Genomic DNA, 27869 nt, shown 5'->3' on the forward strand with positions numbered 1-27869 from the left:
ATGAAATAAATTATTCATTGTCACTTCTTCTCTTTCTAATAAAATGGCTTATGGCCTTCAAAATTTGCCTATGAACAAACAATTCAAAGAGTGGTCTTATCCGTTAAAATATTTTGATTTTGTAGTTTTGGAATATCTTATTTTTATTAGGGACTTCAATATAAGTGTTTTCTATTATAAATTAACTTAAAAATGAAAACCTGTTTTAAACTGAAAAGTTTTTAAAAATGACATGGCGTTTTAATAGTATTAATTCTCCATCAGTATTTCTTAATAGAAATTCTGAAACCTGCACTTTCATAAGAATTAATTGTTTTAAAAAAAAGTAGAAAAATATTCCTTCACTTCTGCAAATCATACAGATTACTTCTCCCTGATAGGAGTGACAATTTAACTGGTTAATATTCAAAACATTGTTTTGAAAGCAAAATACGGCATACAGTTGTTAGACATTTTTGGTGCATACATGGTGGATCCTTAGTTCTAAGGTCTGTCATAGCTCATTTTTTATAGAACTCAGTTCATTTATATCATAAATCTGTTAAATCTGTTTCTGCAAACACTTAATCTCAGACCAGCATACCTTGGTTGAACTGAACTCATCTAGGAAATGCTGTTGTCGTTGGCCAGCCATTCCTTTGTAGCTGTGGCAAATGGCATGGAGAACATGCTAGTTCCATTCCAGTATAGTTAGATAATTTAAAATTCATAGAATCATACAATCAGTAAGGTTGGAAGGGACCTCTGGAGATCATCTAGTCCAACCTCCCTGCTCAGCAGGGTCACTTAGAGCATGGTAGACAGGGTGGCATCCAGGCAGGCCTTGAAAATCTCCAGAGAAGGAGACTCCACAACCTCTCTGGACAACCTGGTCCAGTGCTCCATCACTCTCACAGGGAAGAAATTCCCCCTCACGGTCAGTGCTTCAATTTTTGCCCATTGCCTCTTGTCCTGTCACATCAGACAACTGGAAAGAGTTTGTCCCCATCCCCTTGACACCCTCCCTTCAGGTACTTATCCCCATTGATAAGATCCCCCCTCAGTCTTCTCTTCCCCAGGCTGAAGAGGCCCAGCTCTCGCAGCTGTTCTTCCTTGGGCAGGTGCTCCAGCCCTCTGATCATCTTCATAGCCCTATGCTGGACTCCCTCCAGTAGCTCCATGTCTCTCTTGTCCTGGGGATCCCAGAACTGGACACAGGACTCGAGATGAGGCCTCCCCAGGGCTGAGTAGAGGGGCAGGATCACCTCCCTCGACCTGCTGGCAACACTCTTCCCAATGCACCCCAGGAGACCATTGGCCTTCCTGGCCACAAGGGCACATTGCTGGCTCATGGTCAGCTTGTCATCCACCAGCACTCCCAGGTCCTTCTCTGCAGAGCTGCTTTCCAGAAGGTCAGCCCCCAGCTTGTACTGGTGCCTAGACTTATTTCTCCCTAGGTGCAGGACCCTGCACTTGCCCTTGTTGAACCTCAGGAGGTTCCTCTCCACTCAGCTCTCCAGCCTGTCCAGGTCTCTCTGAATGGCAGCACAGCCCTCAGGTGTGTCAGCCACTCCTCCCAGCTTGGTATCATCAGCAAACTTGCTGAGGAGGCACTCTGTCCCCTCATCCACGTCACTGAAGTTGAACAGGATGGGACCCAGTACTGAGCCCTGGGGGATGCCGCTAGCCACAGGCCTCCAACTAGACTCCACCCCACTGATGACGACCCTCTGAGCTCTGCCTTTCAGCCAGTTCTCTTGCTGAAAATTCCTTTCTTCCGTTTCAGAAGAGAACAACAAGTACAGAAAGCACCAAAACCAGAATTTCAAAATGGTGTTTGGGGCTTATAAGTGAAGACTACTCCAGTTTTATTAATTATTTAGTTCAATGTTAAATACATCTTTCGAACCTAGTGGGAGACCTAGATAGGACAATATATCAAATGTTAGCACTACTGCATTTGTCTCTACAAAATCATCATGGCATGTACTTCATCAAAATAAACTGAGTTGCATGAAAATGGTAATGTCACAATATAAGCTTGACCTCTTGTCTGTTACATTGATTGTGAGTAAACTTTTCCCTTCAGAGAGTATTGCTGATTTCTAATGTGACAGCTGTAAGTTGCACCAAGGGATCAGCCTCATTATGCTAGACACAACCAAGCCCCGTTCACAAACCATGCAATTCAGGAGTGCAATCTGACAAGGAACAACAAGCGGATAAGCAAATAGATAGGAAAGAGGTCACAGGCAAGGTGACCAGTATGAGTATGTCTGCAACAACGAGATGCCTCAGTGTGTCTTTTTCCTTTTCTTTATTGGCCTTTGCTAGTCGGTGGGATGCAGCTCAAGTACAGAGCCTGGCTTGCATAGCAATTGATTGCAGAAATAAATGGCAGCTGGATGAGAAAGAACTCGCGTGAGAGCTGAGGCTCAGGAAGCACTCTTCTCCTTCAAAGGGTGATATATTGTCAAAACCATTAAAATTATATTTTGGAGCAGTGAGTTGACATCACCAAATAATCCTTTAAGGTTGTTATCATTATACGATAATATATTTTGCATTCAGTTCTACTTATTATTGTGTATTTGTGGATGTAGCAATATCTAGTATCTACAAAATTCAAACATGATCTGTACTTTTGCATTGTGTTTATATGAGGAAGAAGCAGCAGTCAACCAGCAGCCATCGTGCTGAATTTCCAGACAAGGAAGGTTCTTTTTCTTCTTATGTAAACCAGCAGAATCGGCTAGAGCCTGGAGCTTCACATTTCGTTTTGCTTGTAAATGACGGCAGCTTTAAACCATTGGTTATGGTTTATTTATAGAATAATACATAGTTCACAATTAAATGCCAAGCTATAATTGAATCAAAGGATTCTGCTGATGCCTCGACTCACAAGGGTGCAGCTCAAGCGCTTCATAAAAGGGCAGCAGACCTGAGTCTAAATTACAGCCCCCAGTATTCAGTCTGGAATCATGCATTATAATGTGTAATATGGCTAAAAGGATTATTATAATACTGCAATAAATAAAAAAGTATCAAACAGCAGAATTCAGAATGCTTGCAGAGGCTTTCAGTTTGTGATGTGGAAGGCTAAAGATTATACTGCATGAGGAATAAAGCTAGAGGAAAAGTATTTCGTAAACACATTTGTTCTTCAAAAAATACATTCTGTAGTTGTTCTTTCTTAAAAGGGAAATATATCTTTCATAGATTAATCCACAGTAAATTCATAATGTTCTGCTACATGGTTATAACTGATTGATTCCAGATGCCACATAACTGTTTCCGGGCATAATAGCACAATAATTGTGCTATAGAAGGAAAATATTAATTCATCTGTCTTTGATGATTTATTGAACAAGCTTACAAACATTAAAATGTTAAATTTAGTTAATCAATATAAGAATAATACAAAAATGTATTTTTTTGGTATAAAATATCACAAAAATGCTTCATTCAGAGATCCAATACACTCAGCCAATATTATTTTAGTTACATAAAAAGCCTGACTGATAAAGCATATACCTTCAGGCTAAAAAGGAGATTACTTTTGACATATGTACTTTGTTTTGTTTTAGAATGTGTTTTTCTAAAAACATATTATGATAAACCCTTTACACATTTTCTCCACACTTTCTATCAACATTTGGTGTGTCCACTGGGCTCCAAACAAGGGCACCAATTAATATTTCTTTTATATAGATGTTTGTCTTTTAGAAATCAGTTTCAGTCCATCAGAAGTTTACTCTGGGTCCTTACACTTGGCTTTAATTAGTCCATTAGTTGGGTAATGTGGACATCATGACTTTGCACTATCAGTAATGTTGTGGATGTCCAGTTGAAGTAAATACTTAAGGAAAATAGAATTCATGAAATAAACTCACAATGTTGATTAATGCAGAAATGTCTGCTGAACCCATGGTTCAAAGTACCACAAAGATGCACGGTACTAAAACAAGACATTATAGATATAACCATTGCTTCAGAGATCACGGGGAATTGAGGAAAGGTAACAGCCTTTCTATTTCCTTTTTTAAATTCACTTGAATATTTTTTTTTCCATGGACAATATCATCATGGATAATGTTCTTTCCATGGAAAGAACAAAGAAGTATGTTGCAGGGGAAAATTTAATGTTAATGAATAAGGGAAACATACTAGATTTGGCCAGGGAAAGCAGAAAGGGTCTGGGGTCCTGCAATAAAACTGCCCACGGAAAGTACAGAGGGTGAGTGAGAATGACATGTGCTATTAAAAGACAGACAGATTGTTTTTATTGCTATCTTGACCACATTAGGAACCAGCAACAAAGGCTTCAGCTTTAGAGAGGTGCTAAGTAAAACGAGGGACTGTGATACGAGCCGTTATTTGGAGAAACTCAGAAATAAACCAGGACATGTGGTAAAAGTAAGTATCTGAGGCTGTGAATTAGGAAAATATTGTGCTTTGAATATGCAGGACAGACATCTGGAGCTATGGAAAACTTTTATTGAAATAGGCCTTTGATTCAGCATAACCGCCAAAAATGTTCCCGTCTACACTGTGATGCAGAGCATCTGCCCTGGAGGACATTATCCATCGTAGATGTGAATGCTGGTTTTGTTTGTAGTGGTAGTTTGTAAAACATTTAGGAATACTTGATAGAAAATAAAAAAACAAAGGTCAGAAATTTTCTAGAGTTCTATTCTCAATTAGACATTTACGTTAAACAACCAGTTTTCCAGAAGTGCTTGTAACCTAGAAGTGTAAGTAACCTAGCATGTTCTCTCTTATTTTGTCAGATTCATCCAAAGTAATTGTGTTGTACACAAACCCCTGACTATTATTAAATGCAATTAACTTCTTACCAATATCACGCAGCTGTCCTTGTCCCATGGATATGCTGAAGGTAATGTTTTCCTTGACTGTTATATTAAAAGTCATCCTTATCTTTTTCTATTTAAATATATTTTTAACAAATATTTTTCAGTGTGAATAAAATTGAGTGATTCAAATATTTGCAGAAAGGAAATAAAAAATAATGATTGAGCAAGTTAAACAAGAATAATTTTAATGTAGGAAAATGCAGAACATTTCTCATGGTGTTTATCTCTCTCTCTAGAAAAATATCCTAGCATTGTTTACATTTTACTGGGCAGAACTGTAGAACATTCCCATTTCTCTACCAGCTGAACTTACCTCCCCTTCTGTGGATTGTAAGTGCAGTTCTTTCCTACAGGTAGCCTTTAAGTCTCCTGCAGCTGCATTGACTTGCACTCCCCTGGGTGCTTCCATCACCAAAGATCTAGTAGGAGATTCAAGTCTGAAAGACAAAAACATCCTCTGAGAAAAAAAATGTACTGATCCATATCACCAAAAACTCACTCAGCTCTAAAAACCACAATATATAGACACAAATTTATTTTAAAGATAAAGTAAAAATGAATTGTTAAATGTGTGATTCTTTTGGTATTCTCTATGGCCAAGAAAAGAAAAAAAACTTCTGTATGTGTTTAAATCTGCTCCTGTTTAAGATAGCATTCAAACATATACTGATATAAGCTTGTTTGCTTAGTGGTTCTTTCCTGAATATGGTACCTGGTTTGCTTGACTTTACTAATACAGAAATATTGATACTTAAGATTCCACATATATCTGTGAGTGCTACTGTAATGCCAGGTTAATAACTAAAGTATGTTTAGTGACTAATGACAAATATTCATTTAAATAAAAACAAAGCAAAACACTTCTTAAAAGTTTTAAATAATCAATGAGTTTTAAAACTGAGTGACTTAGAATGACTTTGCCTTTGCAGGATTATTTATGCTCTAGGGAGATATAGCAGTGTTATGTGGAAAGAAGAGGGGAAAAGAAAAATGCTTGTGTCTATTGTTTTGGCTTTTGCATGTCATTTTCCTCTTTGGCAAAATACACATTATCCTCTCTAACCCTGTTACAACAGTAACATTCTCACTCTCTCTCCTTCGTGCAACTATCGTTATTCTTTCCCCTTTTCTCTGTACTCTGTGGTCATGATTCTTGATCAACTGTAATGCAGAACTGTGATACTTTCTACTACCTATCAGTGTGCTACAGATTTCTCTTGAAATGGAAGTACCAGTGCAAGGATTTTGTGGACGTGGTGCTGACACACTGAATAGCAAAGATGATAAGATGAAAACTACTGAGCTGGAAGCCAAAAATTTGGATTCTAGCTGGGTTCAGCCATAGACTTATTGCACAGTCCTGTTAAGAGTGAGACAAATCTCTTAATCTGTTTATATCTCATTTCCTCAGTAATACAAAGACAGAACAGTTTCACTTTACTTGAACAAAGGCTGTCTGTAAGAGGAAATACATTAATGACAGCTCGATGGCTAGAATGAATTGCTGGGAAAAAACAGTATATTTCCCTCTTTAACAAATTATATTTTGATTGTTAGGGTTACATCCATCCAAAACTATAATGAACTATTAGACATATAAAGGAACAAATAGTTTGACAAAGTATTTGCTAGAGAAAAGCCAAATGAAAGATCAATAAATCAATGGAACAACAGAATTTCAGTGTACTTCAGCTATTGAATTTTTCTCAGAATAGTGATATCTTATCAGTTTGAAATCAGAATACCACATTTGCATGGAAAGCAAGTCACTAAGGTAGTGTCCATGAAATATTTCTGATTGTTACATGGTCATTGACACTCAATGAGGAGGGAAAAAGAAAAGCAGCACAAAACCAGACTGTTAAAAAACATGTCCATTATTTGTAGGAGCCTACAAAAAATGCCAAATGCAAAATGTGCATGTAGTGATTATTAAAGAAAGTAAATAATTATTAAATAAAATATTTATTATTATTATCATCTAATTGTTATATTATGTACTAATATACAATATTTATTACTAAATATTATTAAATAAAATATTATTAAGTATTAAAGACACATTTAACATTCTGTATGTTGATTCATTCTGCTTTATGACAAAATAAAATAGCAGAACTATCAGATTATCACATGTATAGTGGCTAAAAAGGGACAGGAACAAATAAATGGAAGTAAAAATCAAAAGTTCTTATCTGATTTTTTTTTAAAAAGATATTACCAGAGATTTCTTTACCAGATGCTTTCATTCATGATTTTTGATAATTAGATTACTAGGCATAGAAGCAGGAGAAAAATTTTTGCTTTTGCACGGGCTAGGCCATTTTCTTTCATATTTTCCACACACTGCATACGGAGAAGTCAATAGAAGATTTTGTGAAAAATCATGAAACATTCCATTATATAGAAATTATGTATCAGGCAACAAACACCTTTACTGTGGCATATCACTTTTTTAAGCATGAGTCTGAACTATGTTAGAAATGTGTATGTAGTGGGAAGGCGAGCACATAACTGCCATGGGAATTAAGGTCTGACTCCTGCAATCTAATCAACAAACACAGGTTAGACCTGCAAAAATCCTATTTCAGTAACACTAGAGTACTCTAGCACTCTGATGAAAAAAAAAAGAAGTCATATAAAAATACCAGATATTTAGCTACTGTTCTATCAGTTATATAAAGTTTAGACATTAGGTTTTCTAAAGCACTCTGTTGCCTTAATTAGGTTTTACCACGAATTTCAAAGGCAACTGAACTGTATGAATGTTAAATTACTGGGATACTTCTATTCCATATTTTTCTGCTACATGTTTTTGTGATTTATAAATTAATTTACCAGAATATTTGCATTTTCCACTGGTTTCAGCTGCAACTTCTTAATCATGAAGACAAAAGTGCCCTCAGTTACATTTATTACATTGAATTGATAGCATTAGAAAAGCTGCAAAATTTCTGTTTTTGCAACTTCATTTTGTAACATTTCTCCAGTTCCATCATTGTTTTTTCATGAACTTTATTATCTTAAATGACTGCCAGTTTATTTAAAATGGAGATGCTTGATCAATTAATTTCTGAAATTGAGATGTTGTTAATATCAGATATCTCTACACTTTGGAGAAGAAATTCAGCATTTTCAGTCAGCAAATAGCTATTTTTAGCAGTTTTCTGAAATTATACAAATAACATATTAGAAATGTCAACGAGTGGTTGATGATCTGAAAATAGTTTTAAAACATGAGTCATCTATTAGTAAAGGGGCATGCCTATATCAGTTTCACAATTATTAATATATTTGTCTTTTTCTTATGCTTCTGATGAACTACATCTGACAAGTAACTTTGCAGCTGTGCAATCTGCAGCAGACTACTGGAAATACAAAATCCTATATACACAGAGAGATTATTTCCTCAGTGTTTCGAGATAAATTATTCCTGATATATAGCTTGCTTTATAATTTTTTCCTTAGTCATATTTTGAAAGCATTAATCTCTGCTATAAACTTATTGTAATACTCCATATTGTAATATTCATTGCTCCAAATAAAAGTGCTTTATTAGAATAGCATACCAAGAATTTGCTTTCGTTTCAGATTTACTGGCAGCCTGTCATAGCAGTATTTACTTCTTTGAGTGAATCTTATTCACATAATATAATTCTTCTGCAAACAACAAAGACCCATGATGGAGAAGGCAACTACTACTATAATTAGCCTGAAATAACCACCCCATGGGAAAGATAAAGAGGCTTTTAAAACAAGGGTTTTTAAAGCAATATAATTCATCAACTTTCCGTATATGATGCAGACAGAAGATCTATCCAGCACAGAGAAGGGCTTTTTTTTTTTTTTTTTTTTTTTTTTTTAATTATTAATGGTTAATTCTCTTCTTTTTTTTAATTATTAATGGTTAATTTGTCAAAAAACATGAAATTCAGAGGATTGATGTTATATGAATTTGAGTTGAATTAATTAAGAATTATTGCTAACAAAGGAAATTTTTCAAAATGCTTTGAATATTTTGCTTTGAAACTATTAAGATATTTCTCATCAGAAAAGTAGAAACATGTATTTTCCATTTCAAAATGGCATTTTCTATTTACAAGCTGACCTAGATTGAATGAGAGAAAAGTAATTTTTAAAAATGAAACCAAAGCTTTCATTTTGGGTTTTAAGAAATATTTTGGATTTACTTCTTATATATCCCTCATACTCATTTGGGTTATAATTTATCTGTGTTAGTTTTGTTCTACGAGAAGATATTTCCTAAAATAGAAGGAAATAAATTATTCACATTTGTACAGGAGAATCTTCTGTTTGTTTCATGTCTTTTTAGGCAGTGGATTCAGCCCATACTACTTAGTAGAATGACCAATATGACACCTGGATAACTTGATCTTTCCAGACTATTACAGTCTTTTTACCTCTAGCAACATGTGATTTGTATTCAAAAGGGAGATTTAAAAAAATATGCTGCCCGCTAGAGAATGCACAAACAAATAGCCATTTCCTTGTCACCTGCATCTTGACACCTGAGCGTCAGGACATACTTCTAGGTATTTAGTTTTTATACATGATGATCTTGCCATCATAGCCTGAATGTTTTTTCAGTTAGCATAAAAATTCTACTTTTTTTTTTTTTCAAATATAAAAACAAGGAAAAATCCCCACACAATTTACCTGATATCCCTTTTATAGATTTCTACAGATTGAAATAGTTGTAAACTCAAGCTTGGTGCCTGTAAGTGTAGAGTTGTGGTGGATGGAAGGCAAGGGAACTTTCCACGACACTCTATCCCTCTTCCCACCTTTCTTGTAAAAAAGCACCCCTTACCCCCAAGCTCCATAGAACTTAGGGCCTTCTTCCTCCAACTATTTTATGCCCAGTTAGAATAAAGATTTTTCTTACAAAATAATTTTGAAAATATTGTGTTCCAGGGAACTCAAACAATTTTAAATATCGTATTTCATTCCTATTATTCTATTAGTTTCAGAAGAACAACTGGCTGCCTCTAAACTCAATGAATCTGCAAAGCCAAGAGAGTCCTCCACAGAGCCAAGATGCCACTGAACACCGAGGGGGCTGGATAAAGGTAAGCTTTCCACTCTCTCCAGCTTCCTACAAGTCAGCCTGCAAACTCCAAGAGTGCCCAGAAAAAAATACTGATAGCTTTTATGGTCACAGGGACAAAGAACCTGGAAGTCCTATTTTAGGTTTTGCAACTCCATTGCACGGAGAACATCTTCATGCCCTAGAACAACAGATGCTTCAGAGTTCTAGGAATCTGAAAAGCTGACTACAGAGGATTCCTATTTTCTTGAAAAATTTCAAAGAAACTAACGTAATACAATGTGACATATCCTTTTTTAAGTATTGGATTTCTTTTAAAGAATCACTGTTCAATCAGAAGATCATTGTTTAGCTGCATTTGACATCACAGTGGGAATACTATGAAAATAAAACTATTATTCAATCATTTCAGTCTCATTATTCATACTACTTACAGCTTTAAATTTTTTACAGTATTAAATTTTTTACATACAAATAAATGACTAAAATTTTGCTCTTGATACATTTACACTCTCTGTCATACGCGTGTGCTTCATTACTAAAAGAGTTATTTTTCCTGAAACTTGTTGTATTCTTGTGTTTTTAATCAAATGTTTGTAATACTTTCAGGATGAAATCAACACTTTAATTGGCATGCAAGGGAAAATGTGACAGCTGTGTGGAGCCTTAATTTTGTTCACCGATCATCAGATACACTTTTATCAAGAGGGAAAAGTCTCAGATGTTCATGTTCAGGCTCCCTTTGATATCAGCAGGAGCCTAAACTTTAAGGGCAGAATTTGGTTATCTGTATTTTGTGACTTCACCAAAAGAGTCTTAAATAAGGGGAAGTTAAGTAAATGGCATAGGGAATGGCCTGAAAACAATAAATACTAACATCACTTTTCTTTTCCGATATCCAGTTCGTAACTCATGCACTTAAATAAAGAGGAAACTTTCTTGACTCAAGTCAGAAGAGTAGTAAGGCATTCAGCGCAGCATTTGATGTTATGTCCATGCTCTGCATGTCACTGATTATGGCATATGTCAACATAACCTTATTATAACTCCTGAAATTCTAATTAACCTCAAAATCACCTCGCTGGGCTCAAATCTGAGTTCTCATTGCCCTGTATGTGCCACTGGTTTCAGCTCAGTTGATCTGCATTATCATAGCAACAACCAAAACAAATGTTTTAATATATTGGACATAGTTGATAAATCAGGAAACAATTTCCCCAAAGCAGAAAATAAAGCATCCCTTCTGAGAATATAAAAATATTAGTTACTGAGGCGAAAAGAAAAAAATAAAATTCGTTTTTTAACTATGTTATTAAAGGACTAGAAAAAGTGAAGAAGCATCACGGAAAGGTGAGAAGTGCCAAAGAGAGCGAATGTTTGAAGAAAGCACCTGACAGAGAAGGCAGGTGGTGTGAGGAAAGTTAAAGAGAACCAGTGTATATGCACTCCTGTTTCGCAGAGTGGCTTAGGGCACAGTCAGAAAAGCTGAAGACTGGGAAACTACCAAAATCACAAATAATATAAATATATAAATATATATATATATATATATATGTAAAAAAAAAGACTGGAAACAATTAATTTGTAAGGAAGATTTGAAATAGCCAGAAAAGCGGGCAAATATTTTTAAAGTCTTAAGGAATTTAGGTAAGAAACACTATACTGTCTCCTCCCTCTCTCTCCCCACCAAAAAAAAAAAAAAAAAAAAAAAAAAAAAAATCAAACCAAACCACCAAAACCTCATAAATAACTGGAATCTCTGGTGGTAAAATTTCATGGATTCTAGAATGTAAAGTTCACCCAAAGTCAGACCTTTGAAAATCAGGAAAATAAGCAGAAACATAAGGTTTAGAACGTGACCATCCAACTTCCTGTTTCCACAACGCGCCTCAAAGTCTGATCTTTCCGGCCGTAGGGCCCAGACCTGCGTCTGAGACAATCTAAGACAGTCCCTTAAGAAAGCGGAAAGGAGTGCTCCTGGGGAACAGCCATAGCCCTGACGTCTTAGAGCTACCTCCACTCCACCCCATCTATTCCCCCTCCCCTAATCTTCCTTCCTTTCGTTCTTACCCAAACCCCCTTCTGCACATGCCCTGCCCCTCTGCTGCCCCTCCTTCTAATCGTTCTTACATGAAGTCTATTTTCTTTCTAGAAACAGTTCCAGCACCTGAGTTGTCTTTCAGCACATATTTTCTTAAAATAGAAACCTATCTTGTCAGAAACAGATTGTAGCATCATGCCTGCAGATAAGTCTCAAGTGGCTGTCAAGAGTAAGATTTGAACACACAGTGCCTGGGAGAGGTTCAAGAGCCGAACAGAGCTCTTTGAACAACTGGAAACACATGAGAACTGGCTGACAGAAAACTTTTGAACTTTTTGAAAAGTTTTGAACTCCGTTAGTGTGTGTGATTAGCAAGCAGGAATCCAGCCTGCCCGTAATTCTCTAATGTTATCTTCAATATTGTTTCCCCAAAGGGCCTTAAGCTGATAAAAATAGGTGTATTTTAGTTGAGATAAATTGGTTTATTGTTTTGTGGTGCATTCAGACAAAAATGCATCCTCTTGTGGAAAATTATTCTGCTGAAATTCTTTAGTAGAGTTTGTTTCCACCTCTGCGGATTAAGTGCAGAGTGGGAATACACACACTCAGGTGGGCTGTACTTGGCCTCTATCTAAACTTTGTTTTAAAAAAAGAATCAAAAAATGTTTGTTGAGATCTCTTTCAGTTTTTTTTTTTAGGGCAGACACCACTTCATAAAGAAGCAGAGAGATTTTTTACCTTCTGCAATACAATATATAGTGGGTATTTTACATTATGAAGAAGCCAAATAGCTTTTCCTTTCTTTTTGGCAGTGAATTGTATCCTCAGATAAAACCAATGCAAGCACGAAACTTGTGGCATAAGAAATATAAAATCATTTATTGTTCTCTACTGCTTAGGCTGCCTTTTGAGTTCTCTAAATAATTATGGGTACAGGCAATAGAAGTCTGGTGAGCAGCTGAACCAACATTTTTATAAAGTAGTGTCCTATACCCACTATAACTATCCACAAAATCTCTCATTCTCAGGACCTCCCTCATCTTACACAGAGCCTATACACAGCTTCTGATTTTTTCTCTGGTTCCAGCACAGCTCTGCGACAAGAATCCAAACTGTCCACCATACTAAGAAAGATTAAGGATAGTAAATGCGGCTCAAATAAAAAAAGAAGCAACTTTTTATTACTAGAACAATAAGCTTATTCACTTCAAATCATAAGAAAGTCAGGAAATGAAAATCTTATGACTGTTGCAGCTGCACTACTTAGCCTAAAATGGTGTATACTACACATTTTATGGACTATAAGGAGTGGTATATCAAGCTGTATGATTAACTAGAGAAATTACAGCAAAAAGGAGTTTGCAGGTACAACGGTACAATGAATAAATGTAATCAAACCATTTCAGAAATGAGTTCTGGGATCAGCCTCTTGGTATTGATGACCATTGTTCAGTTTTCATTTAAAAATTAGGCAAACTCTTTTATCTGGAATATGCCTGAAAATGAAAAACTTTGGTAAAAGAAGTATTTCTGCTTCTAGTCCTAAGCTGGAACTGCATGAAAATGGAAGACCAGGTATCTTATCAAAAGAAAACTTTGGAGTGTCACAATCTACCCACCTTCTATACCAACTTTTATTTATCTTCAAGCCTTTCATAATTATAGTCTTTAATGAATCTTTCTAAATAATGTCATTAAAAAAGCCTAACATACTGGATAACTCTTTTAGCTCTTTTTTCATCTGTTTCACTACTAGTGCTATTCTTGCCACCATCTATCCTATAGTATCTGTTTTCCAGTATGATGGCTTTATTATTTTGGCTCTTGGACCTTACTTTCATACTTAATTCATTCACAGATAGGGGTAGAGATTGTCCAGCAACCTGAGTTAACCACATGAATTTTCACACGTGAAAAAAAAGAAATACATTTTCATGGCTAGGAATAAGACTAAACAGATTTCTGTCAACACATATGCACAAATGTTTGAATTACGATTTAAACAACAAACATAAATAGTCATTATTTCCACTTTATTAAAAAAAATACTGGAAAAGTAACTTTAAATCTTTAAAAATGCCATGGGAAGCTGGGCTGTCCTACTCTACTGAAACTTTACCTTCTTCATGAACTTTATTATTATTTCATTTCTAGGTAAAATCACTGGACAGAGGCCCAGTGCGTTTGTTACTCTCAGTCTGCTCTCATGTCTGTCAATTTAATATGAAAAATCCTTTCTGATATCTTCTCCGGCTTCAGGTTTTTATAGAACAAATGCTTTGCCATTTTAGTAAACTACCCAGCAATGCTCAGAGGATGGCTCTCACAAACAACCCACCACGCAATTCTGAGTGAGACAAACCCTTTGTGCAAGAGCTGTGTGGTTTTAATTCTTACCCAAGTTAAAATCCTACTAGCTTGGGTGATTCCTTACTGCCTTATCGGTTCCCATTTCATTATGCTCAGCATTAGTCTTCAGGATTAGCTCATAGTCAATAGTACGCTAAGCTTGACATGGAACGGGAAAAAAAAACTATTAAATTTGATCTTCCAGTACTCCCCAGAGAACAACAACAAAGTAATTCACCCCCCTGTTAAAGAGGTTGTTCAGGGTAAAGCAATCAACATTTAACAACTGTCTGCCCTCTTGTGCATAGATATTACCTATTAGTACACCGTGTTTTAATGTAGTGTTAGCCGAAAAGCAATATTTGGGGACCTGTCGTATTGGCAGTTTAGTTTTCCTAACTGCATTCTTGTGAGAAAAGGCAGTGAGAGAAATATGAAGATTAAATTATTAAGTCATAATTAATTTTCCTGATTCTTAGGCATGATTCTTTTATTCTGCTTATCCCAGCTAATGAAAGTCAGATTCAATTAGTTTTCATGATTTGACACAAAAGGGCTTACCAGCTTTCACAAAGGATTGTAGAAAAACATTTTCTAAAAGCCAAAGCTTGCTAGCTATTATTTCAAAACGTAAGACAGGAAAAACTTACCACCAAAATGGCTGGCCACATAAGAAGGAAAATTATGCTGTCCTTTCAAATCTTGACTAAATTTGATTTTTGCACAGGACATTTTTAATAGCAAATATTACAGAAAGTCATATGTCTGAAGACCTCAAATTCTGGATATAGAAAAAGAAGTCAAAATAGATTTGAATTTATGCATTGCAACTTGCTATCAAACTGCAGAATCATCTGTGACCACTGGAAAAAAATACATTTCAATTACAGTTGTTTTGGAGTTTCACCTCTTCACTGAAGAGTTTCATGCTCTTCACTGTCCCATGTCACCATTAATTTCAAATGTCCCCTGATCCAAGGACACTGCACTAGGGAGTAAAATTCTACACAATGTTAGGACTGACAGGACTCTTTGGCTAAGTCTAGACTAAAATGTTCTAACTTTACACTAAAGCATTAAACAGGGCTAGGGCCCAGGGCAGAGCACTGCAGCTCAACCACTGATGCCATTAAATTGTCCCTGGCACACCTGAGAGTCAACTGAGAGTCAGTTATGTCTCCCAAACAATTTGCAGGCAGAATAAGGAGGTTAACATGAGTCAAGGACTATTCCCATCTAGCAAATAAGTTGCAACTATCCTGTTTTAGAGACTAAAAAGACTTTAAAATATAGGCATCATTATGCTGTATCAGTTGGCCCTGAGGCTAAAATTGGGCTCTGGCATTCTTTCGTTTTGAGGATAGAGACCACGGGGAAAGGTCACATAAGAGCTTGTGATGTTTTTTACTGGGCATATTTTAATGGTAAATCACTGCTTTCAAAAAACATTCTCAAAACTTAGTAAAACAGACATTTTATGGGAAAATAATGACTTGAATTTTAATCAGACATTTCTTTTTTTTTACCATTCAAAATAAGATTAAAAAAAGGCATGTGATAACTAGGACTTTCAAAGGGCCTACCTGAGTATCCACCTGCATTTTACTGTTAGAAAACACCACACAAAACCAGCTATTTCTTTAAAAGTTCAAGGTTAAAGGGGGTCTGCAGAAAACCTTCTAAAGACTCATGCCAAAACACAAGAAATCTCTGTTGTAGTTGTTATCACTTACAGGGGATTTAAAAGACTTAAAAGTTTTTTTAAAAAAGAGAGTATCTCTGGATCCTAGTTAGCAGCACATATGTGGAAGAGCTTGAGGGATGCAATATAGACTGAATACATTAGAATAAAATAACTTGCACAAAAGCTAATGCTGCTTGAGTGAAATTTAATTTGTCAAAGTAGGTTTTTGTTTCATCTATTCAACAAATTTGGGTTGAGTTCATTATTAATGAGAAGATAGAAAGCTGAATGGAAAATTCAGTAGAATTCCCATTAATTGAAGTCCACCTTGGAAAAATGAGCTGAAAGAATAGTGGAGTTGGAAAATATGCAGCAATGATGAGCATCATGGGGATGAATAAGAGCTGAAGCCCATGAAATGCAAGTTGCATGTTCCAGTATTGTGTCAAATAAAGGCCACATTCATTTGCATACACAGAAGCATACGGTGATTTTAATGCTAGTGAGATTAGTCCTGAAGACACAGGATTATCTCTATTACCATATGCTTGCATTATGATATCGCTATTTAAATAGCAGAAAGAAGTAGGCAAAGCATATCTGCGTGTCACCTCCACATTCTTTTGAGTGGGACAAGTTCTATCTTCTTTTTCAAATTTTTGGACTTTCAGACAAGAAAAGCTTGTAGTATTTCCACTCTAATTCCTGTTGTATCACCTTGGTGGCCATCGCTAATAGCAGCCTTTACAACTACCCTCAACAACGGACTGAGAGGAGTCTTGGCAGCAGATAGAGATTTTAAAATGAAAATGTAACAAGTAGGATCCCTGGAAGATGCTAAATCATCATACTACGTTAAAATGCTTAGTGCAAATAATCAAACACAATCATTTACTCTTTACACCCCTCATACAGTTCTCATGTTTGTCTGCCTGGGCAGCTTCCTGTATGTGATTTCTGTGACCTCCTTATTGGTTAATCATCATACATTTGTATGACCTTATGCTTAGAAATGTAGCCTCATTTGACAACGATTTTTTGAAGGATGTGGATGGAGTATTAAAAAAAACCCAACAACCTGAAACACTGCTTGAAGAAGAAATCTGGAACTGTTTAAGTTGATTTATGTATTCTATAACAGCCCATAAGCAAACAAAATCTGGGACTGATGCTAATGCACATACTGTACTTAATCAATCTTAAAGACAAGTTTGAAGGTTCCAAACTGTGGGGAAAGCACACCTCTCAAAGGCTCAGATTTTTCTGCTACAGGAGGCAAGTCATTTATAAAAGCTAATGTATTTTACACTTTGTGTGATAGAAGTTATTTTTCTGCCCAGTTACAGTAAATTGGAATCCACCAGTCCATCAGATATTTAATTGTAACCAAGGCTTAATTATCTTTGGGAATAATTAATTTTAAAATAACTCTTTGAATAACACCTACTTGAGGTCTTGGGAAGGTTCTGCTCTGATATGGGGTGTCTCCACAGAGTGCCCAAACACTGCCCCTTCTGTGCCTAAAATACATAAATAAAATACAGTACAATTATTTGAAAATAAAAAACACATTCAAATGTATGACTACAAATTGACATTTTTAGGACAAAATATTTGATCGAATCCTTTACTAACACTTATCAGTGTTTTTTCAGATTTCTTATTTTTGCATTAAAGAAAATAATACTATGTCATAATCTGGACTGACATCACTTGAAACCACAGAATCTGCTTTTTGGGTAGATGAAGTTTCACATGCAAACATGAAAACATTTATAGATTCAAACTTTTCAACACTGACTTGCCTCAGTACGCACCTCAACACTTTGGAGATGGACCATTTTACAGATAAGGAAAAGAACAACATAGGTATGGTTGACAAAAACTACGGTCTTATTTTAGAGGCATCTACTATTTTTGCATGATTACCTAAATTGAGATACCAAGCGTTTAAAGGTTTTGATATATTGATCTTCTACCTGAAGTTGCTAGCCTGAATCTCTGACAGCTTTAGAATGTCCTTCCATCAGATCTCTCTTAGGCGCTCAAAATCCAAGGCAAAGAAAAATGGGTGACTATTTCCTAAAAATGAACCAATTCTCCTTTGAATCTTAATCTCTACAACCAGGTCCAAATTTTATACAGAAATACTACATTTTGAATTAAATGATCTTTTTTTTTTCTTTGAAACTAATTTTCAGTGAAAAATTTAGAGTTCTGATAAATATTCAGGGCGGATAGTTGAACAAAAGTCAAATATTTACCCAACTATTCTTTAAAAATAAAGATTTCTTAAGGAAACTAAAGAAAACCCCCCTAAATAACAATAAAGATTTGATTAAAGCAAGCACTTCTTTTGCCAAAATAATTAAAAACTCAAGAAACTGACACCCAGTGAAGAGCACTATAAAATCAGCATTTTTCAACTTAGACACAAGGACTGAATGCATAACCATTTATATCACCAGTTTTATATTTAATAGATAACAATAACCTACCTATACTGTTAGTCATTTAAAACCTTGTGTGTTCTTTTTTTCTGTACCCCTACACTCATGTCTATTTTTGTTTACTGCTTTTGTATCGTTCGATAATTTATTTTTGTCTTCCACTTGTGTAAACTTACTTTAACCTTCTTCAGAACAATAGTCATGTGCCTGTAAACTTTTATTTTCTGTCCTTAAAGATCGTATACTGGGGAAGTGCTAATGAAACTAGAACCATTGTGGGAAAGACTTTTCACTGGGGAATTGATAGTAAAGAAGAAAGAACTGAATGATAAAGATACATCTAAAACAGGTAATGTATTTACCTTCTATCACTAAAAGTAAGATTGAAGAAACTGTCTGAGCTAACTATAGTTGATTATTACATATTCTGGGATTAACTGCTATATTTCAAGGACAGACAGCTTTCTTGTGTTTTTAGCCCTGTATTTTGTGTAAAATAAAAAACATACCTGTGAAAAAAGCGGCCAACACAAGAGATGCATCACTTACTTACATTTTTTCAATAATTTAAATATAATACAGTATTTAAATATTTCCCAAGTATTTTTAGATATTTTAGTAGTTAATTGACCTATATCAATAATGTTTAGAAAACTGATTCTATCAAGAGTTGAATGCAAAACCAGGCTATAGGATGTTTAATTTATACTACCATTTTACAGCTTTAAAGAGAAAATGTCCTGAACATGAATTCCTACAAATCCCCAACAAAACTGACTAATCATCAAATTAAATTAATTTGTTAAAAAGTCATCATGGTTAGTCTTCTAAACTCTATTTTCATTAAAAAGAACAAAAAAAAACAAAACAAAACAAAACAAAACAAAAAAAACCCAAAACAAAACAAAAAAACCCACACTTCTAGTCAGTGTAAAGTACTGGACTGGTATGGAGTACCCAAGGGAGGAAGAGGGGATTTCTGAGGGTAGCCCTTGTTTTTTATCTCTAGAACTACAAATGTCTTGGTAGAGCATAATGAAAACAATGTCATGATTTCATTACAACTAATGCTTTGGCAATGCCTCAAGAAAACAATTGTAGGAGAAACTATTTTTTTATAACTAAACTTTGCTGAGTGCTACAGAGAACTACTGGGAAGGAAAAATAGCACATCTTTTTACCTGAAGATATTTACAGAAGTACCAGGTGAAATCTGCTTTATAAACCTGGTATTCCTTTGCAATTCTACTACCTTTAAGAGACAGCAACAGCATGTCTGTATAGCCAAAATTTCTATAACTCGAAACTGAAATCTTACTTCTCTCTATAGTGATGTGCAAGAAATTCTAGTGGAGCTAAATGCCATGCATCAAGACCATGTTTCCAGACCCCCTTCATCTCCTTCACCATCAAAATCAAATACTATCAAGGCCATAGGCTCTTTTTCATTTGTGCAGCTGGTAATGGGATTTGAAGATGTAAATAACTGAGCAGGATGGAGAACTGTCAGTCTCTCCTTATAAGAACACAGATGTAACCTTTGAAAGAGCAGAATTAATGCAAAGTTGTATGAAACATCTCTGTAGTACGGGTCAGACATTAAACTCAGTCAGAAGTGCTAAAGATAATTTTAGGCAAAGACTGACAATAAAAGACAAATGACGGCTAGTTCTAAGCCAACATTAATATTTTCTCACTTTCAGCAACATTTATTTAAAAAAATGAGATGGCATTTTTCCCTTACAAAAAAGGAATTGGGAAGGAAAGACCAAATACATGAATGAAGAGTTTTCACATGAATATAACTTGTTCAAGTAGACTGAAAATCTCAGCAGACTTAAGAATAATCTGATACAATAAATATATACAATTAAAATGGAAAAAATCCCACATATGTTTCCTTTTTTGAAGATATAATCCCACACCATTTTTCCTTCTTGTACTCTCTCAAAAGTGAAAGTGTAGCAGTTTTTGTGGTAAAGTTTTTATCTTTACAATATGCCACACTATCAACATTCAAGAACACCTTTCATCTCGTTTATTCTATAGTGAAAGTAGTCACTTATAATTATCTTTCTTTTAGTAAGAAAGAAGAAAAAGATCAGCCAGTCAGAATTTACTGACATGTTTCCAGCAGTAAAACAGCAGGATCAAGGAAAATGAAAAGGACTTGAATAGCAAGTAAAAGACACAGATCGGCATACTTAAAAATACATAATAGAAGAGAAACTATTGAAATGTATTTTTAATTTTTTAATTTACTATAAGTACATCTGTTAGACTGCGTTGCTCAGTACTGCCTAGCAGATGGTGCTACAAACACACCTCTCTGTGAATAATGAATATTACAATATAAACCAGAATTCAAATCGAAAAGCATGATTTTTTTAAGGTGCCTATAGGTATAATGAAAGAAATGCATTTTAGCTATTTAGTTACTTTCAATGTTAAAATGATTATTTTTCACAGAAATAAGACAAAAATATATTAAATTGTATTCCCTGACTTACAGAATTGTAACTAAGATCTACTCTGAGACAGTAAAATTCTAGGCAGAGATGAACGAATAGAAAAAGAAGACTTGAACCTTCCAGCCCTTTCAAGTGCAACTCAAAGTGAAGTAGTTAGGGAACTGAATTGAAAGGAATCTGAGTCAGAATGGATAGCTATAAAAAGTGAACCTTTCAGAGGAAATAAAATAGCAAGGGCATTCAGTACGTGCAAAGGATGTAAAACTGTCACTGTAACTGAATAAAATTACTCCTACCTCCAGCTTCTAATAGTGGAAGAGAATGAGTTAACTACAGTAAAGACTTCACTAAGAAAGAAGCATTTATGAAGACAAATACTGGTCAAAGAATGACAGTCTCTAAAGAGTTTGCTAGAGAAACCCCAGTAAGTAGAATGAGTTAGGCAAAAAGGCCAGAAGTCTAATGCTCTAATGCCATATATACAGAGAAACCTCTTAATTCAAAGCAAATCTATAAATACCCTTAAAATGCACTTTTTTGATAAAGAACACAGCACAAATTAAAGGCATCCTTTCAGTACAAGCAAAACTAGTCACATGCTCTAAAACCATACACTGCTGAAAATGAAAATTCAGAATTCAGAAAGATGGCTGTAATCTATGCACCTCTGCTCAATTTAGTGGTTACTGGTCTTTGGAAAATGACAAGTTGCATAAAAATTATGGAAGTACAGTGCTGGTGTTTGGTCCTGAGTTTTCTTTGCTTACGTATGTGCACCCTGAGGAAATTTTGTCATTTAAATAAAAGCAAACTATCTTTTGTTACTTTATCAGTTAGCTCACAGAAGAACACTGGTAGATTTTAGTGATTTAGTAACAGACTAGAATGAAAAGACCAGCTCCTGAACTTACTGATTGTAAGAGATCCTTTTTTTTTTTTTTTTTTTTTTTTTTTTTTTTTTTTTTTTGCAAAAAGAATGCAGGCTAAAGAGTTAATGATCCAAGAATCAACAACTAACAACTTATTATTTGCTGCAAAAAATCGACAAGACTTTAGCACTATGCGTTGTAACAATATCACCTCAAATGAACTGCTGACTATTTCTGACTCTGGAACTGTATTGTATTTTGGTGTGTACAAAATTATATGGTATTTCAGTATCACGGGCACAGCTGAATCTTACTGCTTTGACCTTTCCCTCCGTTTTTCTGATACACAAAATAACAATATGGTGAAGTAGAATGTAATGCTAGTTTGTCTTCTGAGTTACAAGATTTAAAGAGTTCATAAAATCTTTATCATTTTTGAAGCTTGAAATTTTACCCATTGCAAAATCTTTAGTAAGTTAAAGCACCCACAACTTTCACAGTGAAACATGAGAATCACAATTGCTTTACCACTATGGGGTCCTTAAAATCATAGACTTTGTGTTCCAGAAGTTTAATTGTCATAAAAAAGCTTAATTCTTAAACCTTGTGCACACAGCAAACATCTACAAGTGCTTTTGTGGGATTAGGTAGCCAGTGTTCTACACAAAGACCTTGGAAGAACTGATCAATGTCAGACGAAAAGCAGAAATATTCGTCTAGCCAGATCAATAATCATAAAAAGACCACCTTAAAGGCTTTTTGTTTCTTTTTTTAAAAGCTAAATTACTATGATCTATTTTAGGCTGATTAGAAACCCAAAGTAGCTAGACTGCAGCTTCTGGACCACATGTTGATTGTACAGCTCTTCAAGGTCTTCAGTTTTAATAAATGCCTTGAAATGTAACTCAGCTAAGTAGCTTGGATTGAAAGAGCATAATGAAAACAGATTTTTCCTATGGAGGTGTACCTAACTGAAATGAAATTAAATAGATTATTTTATGGAAATAAGATTGGCTTTATTCCCTGGATTCCAATCTCATGGGGTCCCATAGCAGAATAAGTGACTAATGCTAAATGACTAAGGCTTAAAGTATGATATTCATGTGGCCATCCTGGAGGCATGTTATAGGTAGGAAGCTGTAGTATGCCCTATCTAGATGCAGCCCTTCACTTGTAAAACAAAGCGCGGACATTGAAGGCCTCATAGGAAATTCTGAACTGCCTGATTTAGATTCATTACTCAAGGACCTCTGAACATGACAAATGTTTGATGATTATTTTCTGAATGACATCCTTACTAAATCAAACACCAGAACTAAGGCTTTCATTTAGATAACAGTGTGGCTTCCTCACAAAAAAAAAGATTTAGTCTCTCCAATGTGATAAATTTTAATCAAAGTGAATCCCAATTCCAGGAAATATACGTAAAGCTGCAACGAGTATCTATCTTCTTAAAATATCTTAGCTCGTATTCAGCACAAACATTTGAAACGTCATTGTCTAATGGTGGACAGTTCAGATCCCTGCTGTTTATATAGTGTAATGTAAGTGAAACTGGGTTACTTCTATATGTTCTGTTATGCATTACTTGTTTGAAGGATCATATCCAAAAATCTACGTTTGGCCACCACTTTACACATTCCTAATACACTGAAAAAGTGAGTCCAGATGAGTAAAATTTGAACTGAGCATAGGAGTAATATAATCAAATTTATAATTGAAAATGGCTATTCTAAATGGTATTTCGCGATGGAAAAAAGTCAATATATTTAAATGAAACCATTTAGAAATCATGTTAAAATTGAATATCTCTTCAAAAATTGAATGAAACTAGGAAATATATATGAAGATTTTGCCAAGCACAAGATGATTTTAAAAATAATAATTTTCATAACATCTTCAACTGCTTTCCATCAGGATATATGACAGATAGAGATACCCATGAAGATAAAAATGATTAACAACAACAATTTTCTGCTTGAATTCATACAGTCTCCCTGAAAAGTTACAAGAGCTAGATGTATGACTAGACTTAATGCTTATATTTAGATTTCACATTAAATAATTCCTAAAAATGTCATCAGTTTCTCTTCCAAGAGATATATAACAGTATTTGGATTTTACTTAGAGTGGTGTAAGTTATTCTGGGTGCACATGAGAGAAACACTGAGCAGAAATTTTCCTAGCCTACATTCAAAAAAAAGGTATTCTAATAGCAGGAGTCATGGATTGGTTTTGTATTTAACGGCTCTAAAAAGGGGACTATATTTTCACTTTGTTGTAGTAAATAGTCCTAAGACTTTAACTAAAACCCAGGCGTTAGCTCTAATGAATATTTAATCAGTTACAAAATAGAAATACTGTTTCCTTGCTGATGAAAACCAAATGAATCAATGAATTAGAGGACTATCAAAAAACAGTCGATATCTTTGTAGCCAAGGGACTTACATGAGATATGGTGAAGAGAAAATGAACTTGGATCTCTCAAGTATAAAATAAAAATTCAAGGCTAATTAAATTATCATATTATTTCATATTAAAAATGCTTACTTTTACTAAAACCAAAACGTCTTGGATTTGTATGAAATACTATCAAAAAATGTTCCGCTCTCAAGGGGAAAAAGTGTAAGAATGAGAAAACAATTTCTCACGTAATTTCAAAAGTAGTCAGGGATATTTTCCCATTTTGATGCTCTCTGAAAATTCTATAATATAATGCAAAGATTACCTCAACAAGCTGCCTATATACATAACATAGCTAGAAATTTCTATCCAATTTGCTTCATAAAGGCCTAAAATAAAAATTCCCAAGTAACTTTTGACAATAAAAGGATGTCTGCCCCGGGTTACATATTTCATAATTAAATGGCTTTATTTTCAGAAGTCGCAAGTGCAGAGCAATTTATTAGCAGTTCCTCTATTAAATTTAGACATCTCATTAGTTGCCTAAGGTAGGAATATAAATTATTTATATTTTATCCATAGCCAAGAAAGAGAAATAAGCATCCCGAGAGGTTAGCTAGGTACTGATACTGCTCTGAGACTAGAGCTACAATGTACCAAGCTAACCCTAAGCACCTTGAAATATTTGTCATGGATATCTGGTCAGCAATTGACTTGTCTGAATTCTGTCACCTAACTTGGGAAAGTTTGTTTGGAAATCTCAGTTAAACTATACTGGAAGCCATCTTAAAGGCCCTTAATGTTAACACTGATACATACTGTGCCTTATAAGGGTTAGTGGTAATGTATGTCTTATCTAGTGGCTATTCCAGACATGCTGAAGATATATTAAATGTGTGTTTCAAAGTCATCACAAATATATGTTGGGTAAGACTCCATGTGCAATTACGTAACCAATTTGCAATTGCATAATGCAGTCATGTAATCAGAAATAAAGATGATTATATTTAACACTCATACTTAACTGGAAAATATCCAAATGTTGGATGAAGTATTAGAAATTGTTTTAAGAGCTTCTAATCAAGGTTGAAATTTGGAAGTTAACCATATTCATAGGGCATATCACTTTTAGCTTGCCTTTGGAAATCTTATTTTTTACTCCTGGAGCAAGCCTACTCCAATGCATAGACTTACAGACCATTGAATGCCAGGACTGTTCTGTTTCAATTCATAAAAATAATTCATGTGATCTTGCTTAACTACTGTGTCCTTTTGATGTCAGGACATGTGAAGAAATTCTGTATCATCTCAGTTACCAAAAACTAGTTTGACTGCTACTAGTGAAGAAATATGATCAAACTTGTGATTCTATTTTCTGTTCCCAGACTTTGCCTGTCTCTGTCTTTTCTTAGTTCTTTCCATGTAAAAAGTGTGCAAAATGATGAAGGTCTTCAGGTGATCATTTTCCCATCATTTTCTACTCCTGAAAAATGATGTGCATCATGTCAATATATGCATTAGTGCTCATAGCTATCTTCTCTTTTGGCACTTGAGTATCCTCCAAAGCTGCTGGTGGGCAGTATGCCTTCCTGTGTGCCTCCTGATCATGGTGCTTTGGAGGTGCGCCCATTGCTCGGTGCAGCCTCAGGGCCTTCCTCTCTCGCAGACCAGGTCGACCCCTTGCATCTGGTGCTCAGTCTCGGAGTTGCGGATGCGTGCAAGGTACAAGCACAGCTATAGGGAAATGACTAGGGGGAGTCAAACAGGTAGATCTCTGAATCACCATCACACACACAGCTGTTGTGCAGGGCTTGGGTCTGGCCCTAATTTCCAGCCAGGTCATTCATTGCCCTTGGGCACTGGGCCATAGGCCTTTCTTCTGAGACGATGATTCTGTTATGTTCACAAATGGCCTTAAGAGCGGCAGGTGGTTAAGGAGTTTTGGCACCTTTAAAACCAGATTGCTTCGCAGTTTGTCTAGAAAAATGGTGCTACTTATGGTAATTCTTAAGATCTGCAAAACAAATTTGAAATTCTTGTGTTTAACCTGAAGGAAAAATCTCATCTTAAGTCAGAGAGTTTCAGTATGCCCAAGAAATAGAGCTGTCAGGGAGAATTCAATGTATGAGACAATCTTTTAGATATCCTAAATCCAGAATAGCCTGGAAAATAAACAGTTGTTCTTTAAACATGACACAAAATTTTAAAAGATGACAATAGCAAAAACAGAGAACAGGTATTGTAGAATCTTCGTTTCTGGGTAGATGGTTTACACAGCTGCACTGATCTCACATTTTTGGTATTTTCAAGTGTGTAAAAGCCAATATCTCCTTGGGAAGTATAGAAAAAGGACACACACAGCAGGAACCTGATAAACCTATGAAGCTGACATTTTTATTCCAAGTCGTAAACAAAGTGCTTTTCCAGAAACAGGGTATTTGTGTGGACTTCTTATCTCAGTCTATTTACCTGGTAAGGTACAGAACCTGGACTGTCATCTGGCAGGTCCTTGCAATTAGATCTGCATCTGGACCTTCCTCTGCAGTAGGATCACAAACAATCCACTCCTTTTTGTCTGAGGCTCCAGAACTGATTGCCAAGGTTGGGTCCAGCAGATATTTGTATATGTTGACAGCAAAAACTGGCACAGGAATCCTGTATTCCAGTTACTCTCTGCCTATAGAAGTTTACAGAATTTCAAAGATATCAAAATATCAAAGATTCGGATTCTATGATCCCAGGATCTAAGGGATTTTGTATTTTTAGTGCCTCTATCCTCCCTTATAAATCTGCTTTTCTGAAGCAGTGGCACTACCTACTAAAAGGCAAAGTTTTGTTTTCTAAGATAGGAATTTCATATGTCCTATCTCAAGATTTTGGAATATACTTTGCAGAATGTGAATGCGATTCCAAATGTCATCATTTTGTGGCTCACATATAACAATCACAAACTTTGACTCTTAACTGTCTCTTAAGAAAGCTCAAAACAGAGATTGGCTCTATAAAACACAGCGAGGGATATTTTTGAAAGGAAGCTTCCTTGTGAGAATAGGCACTTACCTCTATTTACAACTTTGCCATTACTGTAGCCACAAAGCAGAGTGTTATTATCTAGATTTTTGAAATAACTCTACTCTAGGATGTGTACTGCACAGAAATTAGCATGTGGTGACTAATCAAACATTTAGATAAATTCATGCATGCAACCAGTAGAGGACACTAAAACACGTACTACATAAAGGTCCATCACCTTAATACATCAGTATGTATTAAAATCTCACTGTAAAAATGCCTTCAAATATCTTTGAGTTCCAGAAGTAATGCAAATGTGAGAAGAAACCTTCAATTTCTATTATGCTGAAATGGAGATGCATTGATATAACACACTTGGCTGCCTAATAGCCTAAAATGAAACAAAAATTTTAGCAACTTTAATTATTGAAAGTCATAAATTTTATACAGATATGAGAAATTAAATAAAGCTACAACATCAGTTCTTCACAAGATTGTTAAAAAGTTTCTAATTTATATTACCACTACTTAATTATCACCTATTCTGACTGTCTTTTTATTTCTGCTCTTTATAAACGTTCTGGTTTTCTCTGATGTCTAGAAGTAAACTACACAAATGAGTACAGCACATTCAGGGCATTACTACAATGCAAAAGGGAAAATGGCTCG

At 35.2% G+C, this 27869-nt stretch overlaps 1 protein-coding gene across 2 annotated transcripts in view; it reads right to left on the reverse strand.

The window, feature by feature from the left end:
• The window catches only part of SGCZ (sarcoglycan zeta), a 217146-nt gene that overhangs the window by 5003 nt on the left and 184274 nt on the right, over nt 1-27869 (reverse strand). For both annotated transcript variants that reach the window (XM_062574644.1, XM_062574643.1), the window contains 2 exons: nt 17443-17515; nt 5167-5290 (listed from right to left, as the gene is read on the reverse strand). In XM_062574644.1, the coding sequence (XP_062430628.1) occupies nt 5167-5290; nt 17443-17515 (197 nt within the window). The remainder of the gene's footprint in view (nt 1-5166; nt 5291-17442; nt 17516-27869) is intronic.

This window comes from Rhea pennata, chromosome 4 (assembly GCF_028389875.1).
Source record: "Rhea pennata isolate bPtePen1 chromosome 4, bPtePen1.pri, whole genome shotgun sequence".
Classification (NCBI taxonomy): Eukaryota; Metazoa; Chordata; class Aves; order Rheiformes; family Rheidae; genus Rhea; species Rhea pennata.